Genomic DNA, 23,721 nt, shown 5'->3' with positions numbered 1-23,721 from the left:
ATACTCCCCCTCCCCCCCCCATGCCCCTCACCTGGGCAGACTCCCCCCATGCCCACTCACCCCGGCGGCCTCCCCCCACATCCACTCACCTGGGCAGCCTCCTCCAGACACCCCCGTATCCACCCACCTCGGCAGCCTCCTCCAGACTCTCCTGTGCCCACTCACCTGGGCAGCCTCCTCCCGACTCCCCCCACGTCCACTCACTCGGGCAGCCTCCTCTCGACTCCCCCCCCCCCGCATCCACTCACTCGGGCAGCCTCCTCTCGACTCCCCCCCCCCCCCCCCCGCATCCACTCACTCGGGCAGCCTCCTCTCGACTCCCCCCCCCCCCCCCCCGCATCCACTCACTCGGGCAGCCTCCTCTCGACTCCCCCCCCCCCCGCATCCACTCACTCGGGCAGCCTCCTCTCGACTCCCCCCGCATCCACTCACTCGGGCAGCCTCCTCTCGACTCCCCCCCGCGTCCACTCACTCGGGCAGCCTCCTCTCGACTCCCCCCCCGCGTCCACTCACTCGGGCAGCCTCCTCTCGACTCCCCCCCCGCATCCACTCACTCGGGCAGCCTCCTCTCGACTCCCCCCGCGTCCACTCACTCGGGCAGCCTCCTCTCGACTCCCCCCCGCATCCACTCACTCGGGCAGCCTCCTCTCGACTCCCCCCGCGTCCACTCACTCGGGCAGCCTCCTCTCGACTCCCCCCGCGTCCACTCACTCGGGCAGCCTCCTCTCGACTCCCCCCGCGTCCACTCACTCGGGCAGCCTCCTCTCGACTCCCCCCGCGTCCACTCACTCGGGCAGCCTCCTCTCGACTCCCCCCGCGTCCACTCACTCGGGCAGCCTCCTCTCGACTCCCCCCGCGTCCACTCACTCGGGCAGCCTCCCCCCGCATCCACTCACTCGGGCAGCCTCCCCCCGCATCCACTCACTCGGGCAGCCTCCCCCCGCATCCACTCACTCGGGCAGCCTCCCCCCGCATCCACTCACCCGGGCAGCCTCCCCCCGCATCCACTCACCCGGGCAGCCTCCTCTAGACAATGAAAAGTGATTGTCAGCAGTGGGGCATTTCAGAGCCTTTCTTCAGGATTTGTGGGAGTCCCAGCAGCCAGAGCCCCCTGATTGACAAGTTAACAGCGATCATGTGGAAGGTTGGGTATAATCCTATGATGGTGCCCGACCCGAGGACCCGCCCTGCACCCTCCCAGCAGCTATGCCAAATAATCCAGAATGTGTATCAGTCATGCAACATTTCATGTTCCCATGACCCCCTCTGGGCGTCACTTCCAAACCTCGTGCGGCCCCATCATCATCGTCCCCAGGCGCCTCTTCTACACCTCGTGCAGCCCCATCGTCCCCAGGCGCCTCTTCTACACCTCGTGCGGCCTCCTCCCCCCAGGCGCTGCTTCCACATCTCGTGGCCTCGCCGCAGGACCACGCAGCAGTCTGCTACTTTACACTCGTTTATTGGCGGCAGCGCACACAGGCGGCCGGGCCGACAACATCTAATAGTCTGACACCCAAGAAGCCGTTATCAGCACAGACAGTAATCCGTAGTCACCCGCCCCTCCCCCACATTAAATACAATGTTCATCCACAACAGCAGATTCTTTTTTATATAATAGTGTAAAAAACAAAAAAAAAAAGTACTCCCCCTCCCTCACGTCTCCCCCGTTATAAGAGCAGCGCCCCGTAGCCGAACGTCTGCTTGATGCCATTGAAGTAGTATCGCTGCCAGCCGTCCCTCATGTGCTGCTCCTCGCTCTGGGGGACGCCGCGCGCCTCCATCTGCAGCTCCGTCTCCCCCCGCTTGTCTGTGAAGGTGAGTGTGATGGTGGCATGGTGCCCTGCAGACAGAACCAGAGTCATGTGAGCGCCGCCATCTTCTCAGCGTCCGCCCCCCGTCCTATAAGTCGCTGACCCGTCCGCTCGTGGCCCCTGTTGGATGCCGGACTGAGACTTCCCTGTGAGGAGCCGCCGGTCACATCTACAGCGCGCCGGTGATGGGGGAGGGGCGGGGGGGCCGTGGCTTTAATCATCCACGTTTATTATATTTTCTCCATAGATGATTCTCGCTCCTGTTTCCCGAATGGTAGTTTTCATCACCTGAGTGGTGTAACAAGATACGGCCGGGGGTCGATGGTGAAAGATGGGAGTCTCTCTCCACCCCCACGTCGGGTCACAGCACTAAAGGGTTAACTGCCACAATGATTGGGAGGAGAGCAGCGAAACATGGCCTCCGGCTACCGCTCCCGACTGATGGAGCGGCTCAAGTGGGGGTGAATTACAATAACCCCCCTTTCACTATCACCCCATCTGCTGGCAGGAGGCGGAATCGCACAAATCTTACCTGCTGGCCAAGTCTTGTACCTCCAGGACATGACGATGTGCTTCTCACAGTCCTGTAAGATAAGCAGCAGGTCAGACATCGAGACGCCTTCCCACCCTGCAGACATCGAGACGTCCCCCCCCCCCCCACAGACATCGAGACACTCCCCCCCCCCCACAGACATAGAGACGCCCCCCCCACACAGACATAGAGACGCTCCCCCCCCACACACACACAGACATAGAGACGCTCCCCCCCCACACACACAGAGACGCTCCCCCCCCACACACACACAGACAGAGACGCTCCCCCCCCACACACACACACACACACAGACAGAGACGCTCCCCCCCCCCCACACACACACAGACATAGAGACGCTCCCCCTCCTCCACACACACAGACATAGAGACGCTCCCCCCCTCCACACACACACAGACATAGAGACGCTCCCCCCCTCCACACACACACAGACATAGAGACGCTCCCCCCCTCCACACACACAGACACGCTCCCCCCCTCCACACACACACAGACATAGAGACGCTCCCCCCCTCCACACACAGAGACGCTCCCCCCCCTCCACACACACAGACATAGAGACGCTCCCCCCCTCCACACACACAGACATAGAGACGCTCCCCCCTCCACACACAGACATAGAGACGCTCCCCCCCCTCCACACACACACAGACATAGAGACGCTCCCCCCCTCCACACACACAGACATAGAGACGCTCCCCCCTCCACACAGACAGACATAGAGACGCTCCCCCCCTCCACACAGACATAGAGACGCTCCCCCCCTCCACACACAGAGACGCTCCCCCCCTCCACACACACAGACATAGAGACGCTCCCCCCTCCACACACAGACAGAGACGCTCCCCCCCTCCACACACACAGACATAGAGACGCTCCCCCCCCTCCACACACACAGACATAGAGACGCTCCCCCTCCTCCACACACACAGACATAGAGACGCTCCCCCTCCTCCACACACACAGACATAGAGACGCTCCCCCCCCTCCACACACACAGACATAGAGACGCTCCCCCCCTCCACACACACAGACATAGAGACGCTCCCCCCCTCCACACACACAGACATAGAGACGCTCCCCCCCCTCCACACACACAGACATAGAGACGCTCCCCCCCTCCACACACACAGACATAGAGACGCTCCCCCCCTCCACACACACAGACAGAGACGCTCCCCCCCCTCCACACACACAGAGACGCTCCCCCCCCTCCACACACACAGACATAGAGACGCTCCCCCCTCCACACACACAGACCTAGAGACGCTCCCCCCCTCCACACACACAGACAGAGACGCTCCCCCCCCTCCACACACACAGACATAGAGACGCTCCCCCCCACACACACACAGACATAGAGACGCTCCCCCCACACACACACAGACATAGAGACGCTCCCCCTCCTCCACACACACAGACATAGAGACGCTCCCCCCCTCCACACACACAGACATAGAGACGCTCCCCCCCTCCACACACAGACATAGAGACGCTCCCCCCCTCCACACACACAGACATAGAGACGCTCCCCCCCCCTCCACACACACAGACATAGAGACGCTCCCCCCCTCCACACACACAGACCTAGAGACGCTCCCCCCCTCCACACACACAGACAGAGACGCTCCCCCCCCCTCCACACACACAGACATAGAGACGCTCCCCCCACACACACACATAGACGCTCCCCCCCCCCACACAGACATCGAGACGCCTTCCCACCCTGCAGACATAGAGACGCTCCCCCCTCCACACACACGCAGACATAGAGACGCTCCCCCCCCCCACACACACACAGAGAGACGCTCCCCCCCTCCACACACAGAGACGCCCCCCCCCCACACACACACAGCGACGCTCCCCCCCCACACACACAGACATAGAGACGCGCCCCCCTCCACACACACACACTCCCCCCCCACACAGACATAGAGACGCTCCCCCCCTCCACACACACAGACATAGAGACGCTCCCCCCCCTCCACACACACAGACAGAGACGCTCCCCCCCCTCCACACACACAGACGCCCCCCCCACACACAGACAGACGCCCCCCCCACACACACACAGACAGACGCTCCCCCCCCACACACAGACAGACATAGAGACGCTCCCCCCCCTCCACACACACGCCCCCCCCCACACACACACAGACGCTCCCCCCCCCCACACACAGACATAGAGACGCTCCCCCCCTCCACACACACAGACATAGAGACGCTCCCCCCCTCCACACACACAGACAGAGACGCTCCCCCCCTCCACACACACAGACATAGAGACGCTCCCCCCCCTCCACACACACAGACATAGAGACGCTCCCCCCCCTCCACACACACAGACGCCCCCCCCACACACAGACAGAGACGCCCCCCCCCCACACACACACAGACAGACGCTCCCCCCCCACACACAGACAGACATAGAGACGCTCCCCCCCCTCCACACACACGCCCCCCCCCCACACACACACAGACGCTCCCCCCCCCACACACAGACATAGAGACGCTCCCCCCCTCCACACACACAGACATAGAGACGCTCCCCCCCCTCCACACACACATAGAGACGCTCCCCCCCTCCACACACACAGACATAGAGACGCTCCCCCCCCTCCACACACACAGACATAGAGACGCTCCCCCCCCCACACACACACACATAGACGCTCCCCCCCACACAGAGAGAGACGCTTCCCCCCCCCACACACACAGACATAGAGACGCTCCCCCCCCCCACACACACACAGACGCTCCCCCCCCTCCACACACACACACAGAGACGCTCCCCCCCCCCACACACACACATAGACGCTCCCCCCCCCCACACACACAGAGACGCTCCCCCCCCACACACACACACACATAGACGCTCCCCCCCCCCACACACACACATAGACGCTCCCCCCCCCCCACACACACAGAGACGCTCCCCCCCCCCACACACACACACATAGACGCTCCCCCCCCCACACACAGAGACGCTCCCCCCCCTCCACACACACAGACAGAGACGCTCCCCCCCCACACACAGACAGAGACGCTCCCCCCCTCCACACACACAGACATAGAGACGCTCCCCCCCCCCTCCACACACACACAGACATAGAGACGCCCCCCCTCCACACACAGACATAGAGACACTCCCCCCCCACACACACACACAGAGACGCTCCCCCCCCCACAGACACACAGACATAGAGACGCTCCCCCCCCCCACACACACACACAGACATAGAGACGCCCCCCCCACACACACAGACAGAGACGCTCCCCCCCCCACACACAGACAGAGACGCTCCCCCCCTCCACACACACAGACATAGAGACGCTCCCCCCCCCTCCACACACACACAGACATAGAGACGCCCCCCCTCCACACACAGACAGAGACACTCCCCCCCCACACACACACACAGAGACGCTCCCCCCCCCACAGACACACAGACATAGAGACGCTCCCCCCCCCCACACACACACACAGACATAGAGACGCCCCCCCTCCACACACACACAGAGACGCTCCCCCCCCACACACAGAGACGCTCCCCCCCCCACAGACAGAGACGCTCCCCCCCCCACACACACACAGAGACGCTCCCCCCCCCCACAGACATAGAGACGCTCCCCCCCCACACACACACAGACGCTCCCCCCCACAGACATAGAGACGCTCCCCCCCCACAGACAGAGACGCTCCCCCCCCCACACACAGACACGCCCCCCCCCACACACAGACACGCCCCCCCCCACAGACATAGAGACGCTCCCCCCCCACACACACACAGACATAGAGACGCTCCCCCCCCCACACACACACACAGAGACGCTCCCCCCCCACACACACACAGAGACGCTCCCCCCCACACACACAGAGACGCTCCCCCCCCACAGAGACGCTCCCCCCCCACAGAGACGCTCCCCCCCCACAGAGACGCTCCCCCCCCACAGAGACGCTCCCCCCCACCACACACACACAGACAGAGACGCCCCCCCCCCACAGACATAGAGACGCTCCCCCCCCCACACACACACAGAGACGCCCCCCCCCCCACAGAGACGCTCCCCCCCACACACACAGACACAGAGACGCTCCCCCCCCCACACACACAGAGACGCTCTCCCCCCCACACACACAGAGACGCTCCCCCCCCCACACACACAGAGACGCTCCCCCCCAACACACACACACAGAGACGCTCCCCCCCCAACACACACAGAGACGCTCCCCCCCCAACACACACACACAGAGACGCTCCCCCCCCCCAACACACACACACAGAGACGCTCCCCCCCCCAACACACACACACAGAGACGCTCCCCCCCCCAACACACACACACAGACGCTCCCCCCCCAACACACACACAGAGACGCTCCCCCCCCCCCAACACACACAGAGACGCTCCCCCCCCCCCACACACACACAGAGACGCTCCCCCCCCCCACACACACAGAGACGCTCCCCTCCCACACACAGACATAGAGACGCTCCCCCCCTCCACACACACACAGACATAGAGACGCTCCCCCCTCCCACACACAGACATAGAGACGCCCCCCCCCCTCCACACACACAGACATAGAGACGCTCCCCCCCCACACACACACATAGAGACGCCCCCCCCCCCACACACAGAGACGCTCCCCCCCCCACAGACAGAGACGCTCCCCCCTCCACACACAGACAGACATCGAGACGCTCCCCCCCCCACACACACACAGACGCTCCCCCCCCCACACACATAGAGACGCTCCCCCCCCAGACAGAGACGCTCCCCCCCCACACACACACAGACAGAGACGCCCCCCCCCCCACACACAGAGACGCTCCCCCCCACACACAGACAGAGACGCTCCCCCCCACATACAGAGAGACGCTCCCCCCCCACACACAGAGAGACGCTCCCCCCCCACAGACACACAGACAGAGACGCTCCCCCCCAGACAGAGACGCTCCCCCCCACAGACAGAGACGCTCCCCCCCACAGACAGAGACGCTCCCCCCCACAGACAGAGAGACGCCCCCCCCTCCACACACACAGACATAGAGACGCCCCCCCCTCCACACACACACACACACACATAGAGACGCTCCCCCCCCACAGACATAGAGACGCCCCCCCTACACACACACACACAGACATAGAGACGCCCCCCCCTCCACACACACACAGACATAGAGACGCTCCCCACCCACAGACATAGAGACGCCCCCCCCCACAGACATAGAGATGCTCCCCCCCCACAGACATAGAGACGCCCCCCCCCCACACACACAGACAGAGACGCTCCCCCCCACAGACAGAGACGCCCCCCCTCCACACACACACAGACATAGACGCTCCCCACCCACAGACATAGAGATGCCCCCCCCCACAGACATAGAGACGCCCCCCCCCACAGACATAGAGACGCCCCCCCCCACACACACAGAGACGCTCCCCCCCACAGACAGAGACGCTCCCCCCCCCCCCACACACACATCGAGACGCTTCTCCCCCCCCACAGACATAGAGACGCTCCCCCCCACATAGAGACGCTCCCCCCCACACAGACATAGAGACGCTCCCCCCCCACAGAGACATAGAGACGCTCCCCCCCACACAGACATAGAGACGCTCCCCCCCCACACACACAGACATAGAGACGCTCCCCCCCCCACACAGACATAGAGACGCTCCCCCCCACAGACAGGGACGCCCCCCCCTCCACACACACACAGACATAGAGACGCTCCCCCCCCACACACACAGACATAGAGACGCTCCCCCCCTCCACACACAGACAGACATAGAGACGCTCTCCCTCCACACACACACAGACATAGAGACGCTCCCCCCCACAGACAGAGACGCCCCCCCCCCACAGACAGGGACGCCCCCCCTCCACACACACACAGACATAGAGACGCTCCCCCCCCACACACACAGACATAGAGACGCTCCCCCCCTCCACACACAGACAGACAGAGACGCCCCCCCCTCCACACACACACAGACATAGAGACGCTCTCCCCCCACACACACACAGACATAGAGACGCTCCCCCCCCACACACACAGAGACGCTCCCCCCCACAGACAGAGACGCTCCCCCCCCCCACACACACATCGAGACGCTCCCCCCCCACAGACATAGAGACGCTCCCCCCCACACAGACATAGAGACGCTCCCCCCCCACACAGACATAGAGACGCTCCCCCCCCACACACACAGACATAGAGACGCCCCCCCCACACAGACATAGAGACGCCCCCCCCCCACACAGACATAGAGACGCCCCCCCCCCCCACACAGACATAGAGACGCTCCCCCCCCCCACACAGACACAGAGACGCTCCCCCCCACACACAGACATAGAGACGCTCCCCCCCCACAGACAGAGACGCCCCCCCCCACAGACAGGGACGCCCCCCCCTCCACACACACACAGACATAGAGACGCTCCCCCCCACAGACAGAGACGCCCCCCCCCACAGACAGGGACGCCCCCCCCTCCACACACACACAGACATAGAGACGCTCCCCCCCCACAGACAGAGACGCCCCCCCCTCCACACACACACAGACATAGAGACGCTCTCCCCCCACACACACACAGACATAGAGACGCTCCCCCCCCACACACACACAGACATAGAGACGCTCCCCCCCACAGACAGAGACGCCCCCCCTCCACACACACAGACATAGAGACGCTCCCCCCCCACAGACACACAGACAGAGACGCTCCCCCCCACAGACATAGAGACGCCCCCCCCCACAGACAGAGACGCCCCCCCTCCACACACACACAGACATAGACGCTCCCCACCCACAGACATAGAGATGCCCCCCCCCACAGACATAGAGACGCCCCCCCCCCACACACACACAGAGACGCTCCCCCCCACAGACAGAGACGCTCCCCCCCACAGACAGAGACGCTCCCCCCCCCCACACACACATCGAGACGCTTCTCCCCCCCCACAGACATAGAGACGCTCCCCCCCCACAGACATAGAGACGCTCCCCCCCACACAGACATAGAGACGCTCCCCCCCCACACAGACATAGAGACGCTCCCCCCCCACACACACAGACATAGAGACGCCCCCCCCCACACAGACATAGAGACGCCCCCCCCCCCACACAGACATAGAGACGCTCCCCCCCCCCACACAGACACAGAGACGCTCCCCCCCACACACAGACATAGAGACGCTCCCCCCCCACAGACAGAGACGCCCCCCCCCACAGACAGGGACGCCCCCCCCTCCACACACACACAGACATAGAGACGCTCCCCCCCACAGACAGAGACGCCCCCCCCCACAGACAGGGACGCCCCCCCCTCCACACACACACAGACATAGAGACGCTCCCCCCCCACAGACAGAGACGCCCCCCCCTCCACACACACACAGACATAGAGACGCTCTCCCCCCACACACACACAGACATAGAGACGCTCCCCCCCCACACACACACAGACATAGAGACGCTCCCCCCCACAGACAGAGACGCCCCCCCTCCACACACACAGACATAGAGACGCTCCCCCCCCACAGACAGAGACGCCCCCCCCTCCACACACAGACATAGAGACGCTCCCCCCCCTCCACACACACAGACATAGAGACGCTCCCCCCCCACACACACACAGACATAGAGACGCTCTCCCCCCACAGACATAGAGACGCCCCCCCCCCCCACACACACACACAGACATAGAGACGCTCCCCCCTCACAGACAGAGACGCCCCCCCCTCCACACACACACACACACAGACATAGAGACGCCCCCCCCTCCACACACACAGACATAGAGACGCCCCCCCCTCCACACACACAGACATAGAGACGCCCCCCCCTCCACACACACAGACATAGAGACGCTCCCCCCTCCACACACACAGACATAGAGACGCCCCCCCCTCCACACACACACAGACATAGAGACGCCCCCCCTCCACACAGACATAGAGACGCCCCCCCCACACAGACATAGAGACGCCCCCCCCACACACAGACATAGAGACGCTCCCCCCCCCACACACAGACAGAGACGCCCCCCCCACACACAGACATAGAGACGCTCCCCCCCCACACACACAGACATAGAGACGCCCCCCCCACACACACAGACATAGAGACGCTCCCCCCCCCACAGACAGACGCCCCCCCCTCCACACACAGACATAGAGACGCTCCCCCCCCACACAGACATAGAGACGCTCCCCCCCCCCACAGACATAGAGACGCCCCCCCCCTCCACACACAGACGGCCTTCACAACCTCACTCACCAGTTCCAGGAACTCTCCGCTCACGTTGCCTCCCAGTAGATGAAACTTGCCCCCTTTATCCGCCATTACTGTGGCCGGTGCGTGCGTGAACCCTTGGACGAGCTGCAGAGAAGACAGCAACATTTAGGCCCAGCGGGATCTGCAGGATTCCCCCGCGCTCGGCTCAGTTACCTCCTGGCGGGTCAGCACGCGGTAAAGCTCCTCGGGGGAGGTGAGGAACGTCTCGGTCATGCGGACCTTGCAGGTGGGGATCTTCACTCCGGAGCTCGGACAGGTCACCGCTTTCTCATGAGTCTGAAGAAACAATGAAGAGGTCACTGTAAGCGTCATCCTTCCTGCAGCCGATGACCGTACGAGGGGGAGGGGGCCACTTACCGGGGGAGGGGCTGCCTTCTGCTTGGCCTCGGGCACGGCTGTGTGCGACTCTCCATTCTCGGTGGGGAGAATCATCCCTTGTGTGAATTCTGCAAATCACAAACAATTCCACACTCAGCACCCACGGATGATGAGGGGTGTAGTCCACAAGAACGCTGGTCTCCATGAGCCTATTAGTGTCCATCATGGAGGTGGAGTCCTCCGCTCATAACATCGGAGCAGCCTGCTGGGCTGGAGGCAGCGGCCACGGCTGCAGCCACGCGTCGGGCGCTCCCGGTCCTCAATCACAATGGACACTAATATGATATAAAACAGCAGTTTAACACTTTCACATCTGCTCCAGATCATCCCCATACCCTGCAGGGGGGGGGGTGTAGCCCCCCACGTCCTAGAGGCGGACACCCACCTGTCTTCAGGGTGGAGATGTATTCTGCCACCGCCGCCCGTATCTGCTGCGCTCCGCTCCTCCGCATCAGCTCCGTCAGCACCGTGTCCGGCTCGTCCTTAGCCAGAGACACTCGAATCTACAGAGAAGAGCAAAGGTGAGTGCGAGACCCCCACATCACCGAAAGGGGGCTACAACAGCAGAGACCTGATAACAGGGAGTAATAGATTGTAGTCGCCCCCTCCTGGCAGGTGTCTGGGGTCAGTGTTGGGGTCCCCCTTACCTCCACCTCGCTGGGCTCGTTCTCGTCGGACAGGTTGGGGATCTCCACAAGGCCCTTGTACTTCACTCCTGATTTGGAGACTCCTGTAAAACAAGGATACAGTGTTTGGGGAGTGCTGGATGGGGCCGGTGGGATTACAGGGGTCCGCACCATCGGCTGCTCCTCGCCCACCTGTCCAGTTCAGCTTCACGTCCCACTCATAGAAGAAGATGAGTTTTCCTTTGCGGTTGTTGATGGAGGCCTCGCCCTCCAGTTTGCTGACCTCCGTCACCTGGCAGCCGCCCTCCTCCCCCGTCACGCTGACCGCCAGGAACAGCCCCTTCAGTTTCTCCGTGGACCAGGCCGTGGCATCACGTTCAGTCCTGGGGGGAAAGAAGTCAGACGCGTCAGGCCAGAGGGGCCACATAATACCGCCGCAGTGACCGAACAATACCGCCACCCCCGGCCACATAATACCACCAGAGGGACCGAACAATACCGCCACCCCCGGCCACATAATACCACCGCAAGGACCGAACAATACCGCCACCCCCGGCCACATAATACCGCCACCCCCGGCCACATAATACCACCGCAAGGACCAAACAATACCGCCACCCCCGGCCACATAATACCACCAGAGGGACCGAACAATACCGCCACCCCCGGCCACATAATACCACCGCGAGGACCGAACAATACCGCCACCCCCAGCCACATAATACCACCGCAGGGACCGAACAATACAGCCACCCCCGGCCACATAATACCGCCGCAGGGACCGAACAACACCGCCAACCCCGGCCACATAATACCGCCGCAGGGACCGAACAATACCGCCACCCCCAGCCTCATAATACCACCGCAAGGACCGAACAATACCGCGACCCCCGGCAACATAATACCACTGCAGGGACCGAATAATACCGCCACCCCCAGCCACGTAATACCACTGCAGGGACCGAATAATACCGCCACCCCCAGCCACATAATACCACTGCAGGGACCGAATAATACCGCCACCCCCAGCCACATAATATCGCCGCAGGGGCCGAATAATACCACCGCAAGGACCGAATAATACCGCCAGAGGAACCAAATAATAAAGCCACCCCTGGCCACATAATACCACCGCAAGGACCAAACAATACCGCCACCCCCGGCCACATAATACAGCCAGAGAGACCGAACAATAAAGCCACCCCCGGCCACATAATACCACCGCAGGGGCCGAACAATACCGCCACCCCCGGCCACATAATACCGCCAGAGGGACCGAACAATACCGCCACCCCCGGCCACATAATACCACCGCAAGGACCGAATAATACCGCCGCAGAGACCGAACAATACCGCCACCCCCCGCCACATAATACCACCAGAGGGACCGAACAATACCGCCACCCCCAGCCACATAATACCACCAGAGGGACCGAACAATACCGCCACCCCCAGCCACATAATACCACCAGAGGGACCGAACAATACCGCCACCCCCAGCCACATAATACCACCAGAGGGACCGAACAATACCGCCACCCCCAGCCACATAATACCACCAGAGGAACCGAATAATACTGCCACCCCCAGCCACATAATACCACCAGAGGGACCAAACAATACCGCCACCCCCAGCCACATAATACCACCAGAGGGACCAAACAATACCGCCACCCCCAGCCACATAATACCACCAGAGGGACCGAACAATACCGCCACCCCCAGCCACATAATACCACCAGAGGGACCGAACAATACCGCCACCCCCAGCCACATAATACCACCAGAGGAACCGAACAATACCACCGCAAGGACCGAATAATACCGCCACCCCCAGCCACATAATACCACCAGAGGGACTGAACAATACCGCCACCCCCAGCCACATAATACCACCGCAGGGGTCGAATAATACCGCCACCCCTAGCCACATAATAACACCAGAGGGACCGAACAATACCGCCACCCCAAGCCACATAATACCACTGCAGGGGCCAAATAATACCGCCGCAAGGACCGAATAATACCGCCACATAATACCAGCAGAGGGACCAAACAATACCGCCACCCCCAGCCACATAATACCACCAGAGGGACCGAACAATACCGCCACCCCCAGCCACATAATACCACTGCAGGGGCCAAATAATACCACCGCAAGGACCGAACAATACTGCCACCCCCGGCCACATAATACCACCAGAGGGACCGAATACCACCACCGCAAGGACCGAATAATACCGCCACCCCCGGCCACAAAATCCCACCGCAGGGACCGAACAATACCGCCACTCCCAGCCACATAATACCACTGCAGGGACCGAATAATACCACCGCAAGGACCGAATAATACCGCCACCCCCGGCCACATAATACCACCGCAAGGACCGAACAATACCGCCACTCCCAGCCACATAATACCACTGCAGGGACCGAATACCAACACCGCAAGGACCGAACAATACCGCCACCCCCGGCCACATAATACCACCACAGGGACCAAACAATACCGCCACCCCCGGCCACATAATACCACCGCAGGGACCGAACAATACTGCCACATAATACCACCAGAGGGACCGAATACCACCACCGCAAGGACCGAATAATACCGCCACCCCCGGCCACAAAATCCCACCGCAGGGACCGAACAATACCGCCACTCCCAGCCACATAATACCACTGCAGGGACCGAATAATACCACCGCAAGGACTGAATAATACCGCCACCCCCGGCCACATAATACCACCGCAAGGACCGAACAATACCGCCACTCCCAGCCACATAATACCACTGCAGGGACCGAATACCAACACCGCAAGGACCGAACAATACCGCCACCCCCGGCCACATAATACCACCACAGGGACCAAACAATACCGCCACCCCCGGCCACATAATACCACCGCAGGGACCGAACCATACCGCCACCCCCGGCCACATAATACCACCGCAGGGACCGAACCATACCGCCACCCCCGGCCACATAATACCACCGCAGGGACCGAACAAAGCCGCCACCCCCGGCCACATAATACCACAGCAGGGACCGAACAAAGCCGCCACCCCCGGACACATAATACCACAGCAGGGACCGAACAACGCCGCCACCCCCGGCCACATAATACCACAGCAGGGACCGAACAACGCCGCCACCCCCGGCCACATAATACCACCGCAGGGACCGAACAACGCCGCCACCCCCGGCCACATAATACCACCGCAGGGACCGAATAATACCGCCATCCTCGGCAACATAATACCACCGCAAGGAACGAATAATAAGGCCAGAGGGACCGAACAATACCGCCACCCCCGGCAACATAATGCCGCCACCCCCAGAAACATAATACCACCACAAGGACCAAACAATACCGCCACCCCCGGCCCCATAATACCACCGCAGGGACCGAACAATACCGCCACCCCCGGCCCCATAATACCACCGCAGGGACCGAACAATACCGCCACCCCCGGCCACATAATACCACCGCAGGGACCGAACAATACCGCCACCCCCGGCCACATAATACCACCATCCCCGGCCACATAATACCACCGCAGAGACCGAACAATACCGCCATCCCTAGCCACATAATACCACCGCAGAGACCGAACAATACCGCCATCCCTAGCCACATAATACCACCGCAGAGACCGAACAATACCGCCACATAATACCACCAGAGGGACCAAATAATACCACTGCAAGGACCGAACAATACCGCCACCCCCGGCCACATAATACCACCGCAGGGACCGAACAACGCCGCCACCCCCGGCCACATAATACCACAGCAGGGACCGAACAATACCGCCATCCCTGGCCACATAATACCACCAGAGGGACCAAACAATACCGCCACCCCCGGCCACACAATACCACCGCTGTACCATGGTAGAGATCCGCTCTGCGGACCATTTCGGTAGTGGCAGCGCAGCTAAATCCAGTGACGTTCTCTCTCAGGCCCTGACCACCATGACGACTTCTCCCGACCACACACTGTCAGCAGTTTGGGCATTTTTGGTGCCATCACTTTTCCAGCGTCCTCCCCATCCATCACAGTGACATCTTACATTAGTGGGCACAGCCCGGACCACCCACCATTGATTCACACCCTCTTTTTTTTTTTGTTATTTCCCATTAGTGGGAATCTGTCAGCAGGTTTTTACATGTAATCTGAGGACGGCACGAGGAAAGGGTTAAACACTGAATTCAGGATGTGTCACTTATCAGGCTGCCTGCTGTTTACTTACACTGAAGGTTTTATCACCAGGACATTATCACTGCTGTGACCAGCTGCAGTGCTGGCCCCACCTCACCCCCTCAGCTGTCTACAGAATATGCACCTACAGAGCCTGGTGTAGGCGGGGTCAGGTGTGGTGGTGGTGGGGAGGGGTCAGCCATAGTGGGGGGCAGGGTCAAGTGTGGTGGGCGGACAGCCATGGTGGGGGGGTCAGGTGTTGTGGTGGGGAGGGGGTCAGGTGTTGTGGTGGGGAGGGGGTCAGGCATGGTGGGGCAGCGGGGTCAGGTGTTGTGGTGGGGAGGGGGTCAGACATGGTGGGGGGCGGGGGCAGGGTCAGGTGTGGTGGTGGTGAGAAACTGTTGAGTGGGAGACAGTGGGTGGGGCGGGGTTACACGTGGTGGGGCGGAGGCAGCTTTCTCAGCTCTGCTTCATGCTAAATCTAAGATCTGTAATTGTGTCACAACTGCAGCCCCCAGTAACCTAAGTGACACATCTGTAGCTGGAATCAGAGTCTCTGCCCCTACATCATGCTGCTGAAAGATTCTCTTAAAATGTGCTGCAGAGATCCGGAGACCCCAGAGAAGTCAGAGCACAGCAGAACATAAAATCCCTGGTGCCCCTTGAAGTTGGCGTGTGGATCAGCCAAGCTGCAGGGGAGCTGCGCACACAATACGGGCCGAGCTATTTCCAAGACTCCTATTTATAAATCAGTGAGCTGCATAATATGTGAACGAGCGGAGCGGCGAGGCCCCGAGAAGAAGCAGCAGCCGCCGCCTAGAGTGCGATTACACCCTCCTGGTCGCCGTGGTGATTACACCCTCCTGGTCGCCGTGGCGATTACGCCTTGCTGGTCGCCGTGGCGATTACGCCCTGCTGGTCGCCGTGGCGATTACGCCCTGCTGGTCGCCGTGGCGATTACGCCCTGCTGGTCGCCGTGGCGATTACGCCCTCCTGGTCGCCGTGGCGATTACGCCCTCCTGGTCGCCGTGGCGATTACGCCCTCCTGGTCGCCGTGGCGATTACGCCCTCCTGGTCGCCGTGGCGATTACGCCCTGCTGGTCGCCGTGGCGATTACGCCCTCCTGGTCGCCGTGGCGATTACGCCCTCCTGGTCGCCGTGGCGATTACGCCCTCCTGGTCGCCGTGGCGATTACGCCCTGCTGGTCGCCGTGGCGATTACGCCCTCCTGGTCGCCGTGGCGATTACGCCCTCCTGGTCGCCGTGGCGATTACGCCCTCCTGGTCGCCGTGGTGATTACGCCCTCCTGGTCACTGTGATGATCCCCCCGGGCCGCCGTCCTGGGCATTATCTCAGTCTCACCAGTGCCAGTTGTTGACGTTGGTGGCGTCCGCCCTCTGCTCCACGATCCAGCGCGGGTCGCCCTCTCCCCATCGCGCCATGCCGCTGCCCTGCGCCTCGGCCGCTGTCTGATGTGGAAGTTGCTAGAACAGCCTTGAAGCCGGCACCTACAGGCTCCGCCCTTACGTCATTACGATTATACGTCACTACCGACGCCATTTTATCGGAGACCAAAATCAGACAGTTCCGAGGTCCGGGCGCCCATCTTACTTGTGGTCAGTCAGTCCTCCGGCGCGCAGTAACCGCTGGCCTTACAGCGACGCCCTCTACTGTCACCAGAATACGCGCCAGAGACTCCGAGAGACGGGGATGGAGACCGAAGGATGCAGCGGTCGCGATGCATGCCGGGAGTTGTAGTTTATAACATTTACTGTAGCAACGGTGTGTGACACTGCGGGAACTACTAATCCCAGAGTGCACTAGTGAGAGGTATTCACACCTCGCCTGCTGGTCCTGTCTATCACCTAATTTGTGTGTCTTGTCGCGGCGCCGGCTGTGTCTGACCGGAGCCCTAATAGGCCAGATGTCCCGGCCGAAGGCGGACGAGGAAGAGTATTGGCACGGCTCCAAGTGCAAGGCCTTCACCTTCGAAGATGAGGATGAAGATGGACTGTCCCAGGTAATCACCAATCATCATCCCTCCTCACACCTATAGCTCCTCTAAGCTTCTCTGTCTCCTCCTCCTCCGCTTCACACCGGTCAGCTCCCCCGCCTCCGCCTCCTCCTCTTCACACCGTTCAGCTCCCCCGCCTCCGCCTCCTCCTCTTCTTCACACTGGTCAGCTCTCCCGTCTTCTCCTCTTCACACCGGTCAGCTCCCCCGCCTCCTCCTCTTCACACCGGTCAGCTCCCCCGCCTCCTCCTCTTCACACCGGTCAGCTCCCCCGCCTCCTCCTCTTCACACCGGTCAACTCCCCCGCCTCCTCCTCTTCACACCGGTCAGCTCCCCCGCCTCCTCCTCTTCACACCGGTCAGCTCCCCCGCCTCCGCCTCCTCCTCTTCACACCGGTCAGCTCCCCCGCCTCCTCCTCTTCACATCGGTCAGCTCCCCCGCCTCCGCCTCCTCCTCCTCACACCGGTCAGCTCCCCCGCCTCCTCCTCCTCACACCGGTCAGCTCCCCCGCCTCCTCCTCTTCACACCGTTCAGCTCCCCCACCTCCTCCTCTTCACACCGTTCAGCTCCCCCGCCTCCTCCTCTTCACACCGGTCAGCTCCCCCGCCTCCTCCTCTTCACACCGGTCAGCTCCCCTCCTCCGCCTCCTCCTCTTCACACCGGTCAGCTCCCCTATCTTCTCCCATCTTTTCTCTCTTGTAGCTGAAGGAGTCTAAGCGTGCAGTGAACAGTATAAAGGCCTTCGTGGATGAGGATGATGAGGAGTGGGAGAAGTTCACCTGGAGTGGGGAGCCTGTGGGGAGTGAGTGCTGTCACCCACCATTACCCTGCATTATTTGCAGCGCGCTGTTCACACGATGCTGTAATGTGGTATGGCCTGACCTCCTGCGTCTCTCCTCTCAGGTATATCCTGGTCCATCCAGGAGTCGTCCAGCACCCGGGGCTCCGAGCCCAGGAGTTTTCCATCGGATAAGTTGCGGTCTGGAGGTTTGGGCTCGTCCTTCCCCCGGCCGGCGTCCTTCAGCAGCCTGTTCAGAGGTGAGCGGCTGCTCTCTGCTCAGTAGCGGCACTCGCCCTCCCTGCTCCGCTCTCGGGGTGGTACAGGCAGGCTTTGGCCCTGTCTTAGGGGCAGGAGCCCCTCGGGGTTGGGTGACCCCTTTTTCCTGCTCTCTGACTTTACTCTCTTATCTCTGCAGGGAGATCGAGGCCGGGCAGCTTCCAGTCCCTCTCGGAGGGTACGTACAGCTTGTGACGGGGGGTCTCCTTGTGCCGACTCCGGATCTTCTAATCTCTTGTCTTTCAGCTCTTCTAGATACAAATATTAAGTATGTGGCTCCCGAGTTGCGGAAACCCAAGTCTGAGTACCAGGTACTGTGCGGTGGGGTCATATGTGGTGGGGCTGGTGGTCCCTTCATAGCTGCTCATGGGGGGTGAGCGCTGCCGACGCACGGAGTGTTCTCACCTCTGGTTTATTACAGGATTACAGTGGAGATTGGAGCATTGAGGAGTCTGTGCGGCGGATGCAGCGGGGCAAGGTACTGCCATAGAAATGGGGCGCTGTACCCCCTCATCTAGCTCGGCTCACTCTCCGCTCTGTGTCCCCCAGATGTGCTCCATGGAGAGGTTCCGCTCACTGAAGGACAAGCTGCACTTACTGGACGAGGCCGTGCGACTCCATGATGGCAATGTCATCACAGCGGTAAGTCACATGACCCCACACATACAGGAAGATAGATAGAGATATATATATATATATATATATATATATACACAGAGTACAGACCAAAAGTTTGGACACACCTTCTCATTTAAAGATTTTTCTGTATTTTCATGACTATGAAAATTGTACATTCACACTGAAGGCATCAAAACTATGAATTAACACATGTGGAATTATATACTTACCAAAAAAGTGTGAAACAACTGAAAATATGTCTTATATTCTAGGTTCTTCAAAGTAGCCACCTTTTGCTTTGATGACTGCTTTGCACACTCTTGGCATTCTCTGGATGAGCTTCAAGAGGTAGTCACCGGAAATGGTCTTCACTTCACAGGTGTCCCCTGTCAGGTTTAATAAGTGGGATTTCTTGCCTTATAAATGGGGTTGGGACCATCAGTTGTGTTGTGCAGAAGTCTGGTGGATACACAGCTGATAGTCCTACTGAATAGACTGTTAGCTGCTTTTTTCTTGCCATAATACAAATTCTAAGTAAAGAAAAACGAGTGGCCATCATTACTTTAGGAAATGAAGGTCAGTCAGTGCGAAAAATTGGGAAAACTTTGAAAGTGTCCCCAAGTTCAGTTGCAAAAACCATCAAGCGCTACAAAGAAACTGGCTCACATGAGGACCGCCCCAGGAAAGGAAGACCAAGAGTCACCTCTGCTTCTGAGGATAAGTTTATCAGAGTCACCAGCCTCAGAAATCACAGGTTAACAGCAGCTCAGATTAGAGACCAGGTCAATGCCACACAGAGTTCTAGCAGCAGACACATCTCTACAACAACTGTTAAACCTCCGTCACATACAATATCTTTTCTAACGAGTTCACATACAATGTGACTGTCAGGCGCAGGCTAGAAAAATACCTATAATATCTAATGTTTGCAATTTCAGTGCTCTAAAAGTGATCAGTGACCTTCATAGGGATGTAATAAAAGAGACTACACATAATCAGGTGCAAAAAAAAACCATTTACTTAACATAAAACTAATAACTCTGAAATACAAACATTTCAAAACTCCCGCCAAATAGTCCCCAGTTCGACTCTGTCAAAAAACTCTACAAAGAAAATTTATGGAAACAAATTAATTTTAAGGTACCTTAAGTACTATTAAACACATATTCAATCAGAATTAGATCCTGAAGTTTCCCCAGAAAAATTACTCTTGCAGAGCAAAGAGCAAGAATTACACATCATTTTTGCATGTGTCAGGCAGATTGCATTGTGACATTTGTGACATTCATAATTAGAAAGCCTTCTGATTCCGCTTTCCGTGGTGCATCTCCTTCTTTTGGGAGGTGGTGCAGGTGGTGCATCTCCTTCTTTTGGGAGGTGGTGCAGGTGGTGCATCTCCTTCTTTTGGGAGGTGGTGCAGGTGGTGCATCTCCTTCTTTTGGGAGGTGGTGCAGGTGGTGCATCTCCTTCTTTTGGGAGGTGGTGCAGGTGGTGCATCTCCTTCTTTTGGGAGGTGGTGCAGGTGGTGCATCTCCTTCTTTTGGGAGGTGGTGCAGGTGGTGCATCTCCTTCTTTTGGGAGGTGGTGCAGGTGGTGTATTTTCACTATCATCTTCTGGGCGGAATCTTTTGAGCTGAACTTGAAGGCGAGAGGGGATACCGATTGTTTTCATACTTCTCCTGCGTAGCTCTCCAAGCACTAGTTCATGGGCCAATTTTTTCAGATAGAATCGTCTACGGAGTGGTTCAAGCTTGTTTTCAAGGTAAATGACTTGTGAATTTATACCACCCAAATTCAACATAGCTAAAAATATGACCATTGGCCAGCGTTTGGTGTTTCTGCTGACGTTGAAAGTTGAGCACATCTGTTCAGCTGTATCAACACCCCCTTTGGTTGCATTATAAAATGTAATTGACGCGCCCCCTGGGCCTGTGTCGTGCGTGCACGTGTGTGCGGGGAATACCCGGAGCCGGATCGCTGGGGGTTGTAGTCTCCGTGGCGCTGACCCGGTCCGTGCCCAGGGTGGTCAATTCAGTGGCAGTCTTAGTATAATGATAGTTGTCCGACTACGCCACCCGTGGATTGCGGTCAGTGGGGATCGCCGCTGCAGGGCAGACCGCTGAGGCTGGTATTATGTGTGCAGCTTAGAATGGGATGACTCAGGGCAGTTAGTGCGGATGATGGGAGTGATGGTGCACGAGCGTCCCAGCACTGGTAGTGCTGGTGCGGCGAAGAAGCACAGAGACGTGTGGTTGCAGTTTCCAATGCTTTACTCACAGTTCTTTACTGGTCCTAGTCACCTCGGTACCGGCGGTGACTGCCCAAGCCGTGCTGCGTCCACCAGGCAAGGGGCTCGACCAACTCCCAGGCAATTCCAGAGCGTGGCACAGGGCTCCCCTCTCTTCCTTTCTCTGGCCGTCCCCACCAGTGACCCACCTTTGTCCAGCTTCCTCGGGCCTTCTCTTGGCGAAACCTATCTCCGGTTTCCCTCACCCTATGTGGTATGCTTTCCTGGTGGATGTAGTGAGGGGTCGCACCAAGTTGTGGTCACAACCTCCGGTCTTTGGCTGAGGAATTTATTGCCTCCACCAATTTGGGATCCGGTACCCTGTTCTGCCAACCCGTCACCCGCAATCTCCTGGGCCTATGGGGTTCCTTCTTCTCTCGTGTCTCTGGGCCTCTCTTAAAGTTCCTTTTCTTCTTTCCTTTCTGTTCCTTTCTGTTTCCGTTCTCTTCTGGCTCCGGCCTTCCTCCTAGGCCTGCCTCGTGGAGCTGGGCCCAGACTGAGCCACAGCTCCCTGTCAGCCCTCTCTGGCTGAACTCCTCTCCTCTGACTGTCTGTCTTCTTCTACTCTCAGAACTAAGATGGTGCCCACCTTATATACCTCCCTCTATGTGTGAGCCCAGGTGACTAGCAACCAATGGGCTCCTACCTATGCCCAGAGACCCACCCCTATCTGCTCCTACACCACTGGGTGTACTTTCCCCTCCCCACTCCAGCCAGGGACAGATGCTGTCGTGCCTGCACTCCTGTCTAGTGGGAGCACCGTTGAGCTGTCCCTCGGAAATGGGGTGTGTATGGTGCATGCAGCCTACCGAGTCCTGGTCCACACTCCATCCTTACCCAGGAGTGGAATATCACACCTCTGGTTTGAGGTGCAATACCCCTGTAGCAGCCGAGCCCTCGGGGTGCTACATAATTATCTCCGTTTTTTTTTGTGCCTCAGTCCCAGGATCGATGGCATCATCATCATGAAGTGTTGATAGAAGAAGTACAATTTTTTTTGCTTGTGGTACATAGGAAACCAAAACCTTTCCATTATGGAATGCAAACATACTGCTGAACTGTTGTCTCCCTTTCACACTTACAAACTGTGTAGGCAATTCTTTTTTATTTTTTCTTACAGTTCCGACATATGAAAGCTTCTGCATTTTCAGATAATCAATCAGATCACAATTTGAAAACCAATTGTCAGCTGTTATATTGCGACCCGATCCAAATAAGGGCTCAGCCAGTCTTTTTACAACATCACTGGGTTTGTTGCTGACACAGTAAGGACCTTCTGGTTGTTTTCCTGCATAAACTTCCAGGTTGTAAGTGTAGGTCTTACTGGCATCAACAAGGGCATACATTTTTATTCCATATTTGTTAGGCTTTGATGGAATATATTGACGAAAGGCACATCTACCACGAAAACCTGGGAGCATTTCGTCAATAGTGAGATTCTCCCCAGGGCAATAGCTTTTTTTTTTTACAGTTTTCAACAAATTTTTGGAATATATCACGAATTGGAGCAAGTCGGTCATGTGTTTTACGTTCGGTTCGGATAGTTCTGTCGTCAAACCGAAGGCAACGAATTAGAAGCTTGAATCTGTTTATGGACATAACAAGGCCAAATTTTTCAACTCCATCCCCATCTTTACTCCAAAGTTTCTCCAAACTTTGTCTATTTGCCCTAGAAGCTCCTGCAAGGTATAATAATCCAAAATAAGCACACAGTTCTATTTCATCTGTGGCCTTGATGGTTCTGTTGCAGATGAACTTGTCCTTTATAATGTCTATATATTGGTTGGTATATGTGACAATAGAGTCCAGAATGTCATCTGTGAATAAACTATTCCAGCATTCAACTGCAGTTTTTGCATTACTTG

The 23,721-nt window shown here is 58.8% G+C and overlaps 2 protein-coding genes across 3 annotated transcripts in view; one reads left to right on the top strand and one right to left on the bottom strand.

Moving 5' to 3' along the window:
- Positions 1–1,443: 1,443 nt before the first annotated feature.
- On the bottom strand, positions 1,444–17,428 carry AHSA1 (activator of HSP90 ATPase activity 1). Its single transcript, XM_073638136.1, has 9 exons — positions 17,244–17,428; positions 11,869–12,059; positions 11,698–11,780; positions 11,436–11,553; positions 11,030–11,118; positions 10,826–10,948; positions 10,655–10,756; positions 2,344–2,395; positions 1,444–1,840 (listed from the first exon to the last, which is right to left on the bottom strand). The coding sequence occupies exons 1-9, from the start codon at positions 17,321–17,323 to the stop codon at positions 1,668–1,670; spliced, it is 1,011 nt and encodes a 336-aa protein (XP_073494237.1). The 5' UTR covers positions 17,324–17,428; the 3' UTR covers positions 1,444–1,667.
- A 19-nt stretch (positions 17,429–17,447) lies between these two features.
- Positions 17,448–23,721, top strand: part of VIPAS39 (VPS33B interacting protein, apical-basolateral polarity regulator, spe-39 homolog) — a 31,873-nt gene continuing 25,599 nt past the window's right edge. For both annotated transcript variants that reach the window (XR_012247296.1, XM_073638135.1), the window contains exons 1-7: positions 17,448–17,901; positions 18,597–18,696; positions 18,798–18,932; positions 19,091–19,129; positions 19,198–19,262; positions 19,373–19,429; positions 19,501–19,593. Coding sequence is in view for 1 of the 2 variants with exons in the window: in XM_073638135.1 (XP_073494236.1) it covers positions 17,806–17,901; positions 18,597–18,696; positions 18,798–18,932; positions 19,091–19,129; positions 19,198–19,262; positions 19,373–19,429; positions 19,501–19,593 (585 nt within the window). In the remaining variant the exon portion in view is untranslated. The remainder of the gene's footprint in view (positions 17,902–18,596; positions 18,697–18,797; positions 18,933–19,090; positions 19,130–19,197; positions 19,263–19,372; positions 19,430–19,500; positions 19,594–23,721) is intronic.

The sequence above is a fragment of the Phyllobates terribilis genome, unplaced genomic scaffold (genome assembly GCF_046119375.1).
Source record: "Phyllobates terribilis strain yellow unplaced genomic scaffold, ASM4611937v1 Scaffold_7__3_contigs__length_470593459, whole genome shotgun sequence".
Classification (NCBI taxonomy): domain Eukaryota; kingdom Metazoa; phylum Chordata; class Amphibia; order Anura; family Dendrobatidae; genus Phyllobates; species Phyllobates terribilis.
The sequence above is the reverse complement of the archived record's forward strand: the minus strand, read 5'-3'. Positions and strand labels throughout refer to the sequence as shown.

Excerpts from the sequence above, each read along its gene's own strand:
- AHSA1 (XM_073638136.1), bottom strand. The coding sequence starts at position 17,323 with ATGGCGCGATGGGGAGAGGGCGACCCGCGCTGGATCGTGGAGCAGAGG. Across the intron at positions 10,949-11,029 it reads AGAAGGCAGCCCCTCCCCCG|ACTCATGAGAAAGCGGTGAC; the intron begins GTAAGTGGCCCC and ends TTGTTTCTTCAG. Across the intron at positions 1,841-2,343 it reads GTACAAGACTTGGCCAGCAG|GGCACCATGCCACCATCACA; the intron begins GTAAGATTTGTG and ends TTCTGTCTGCAG.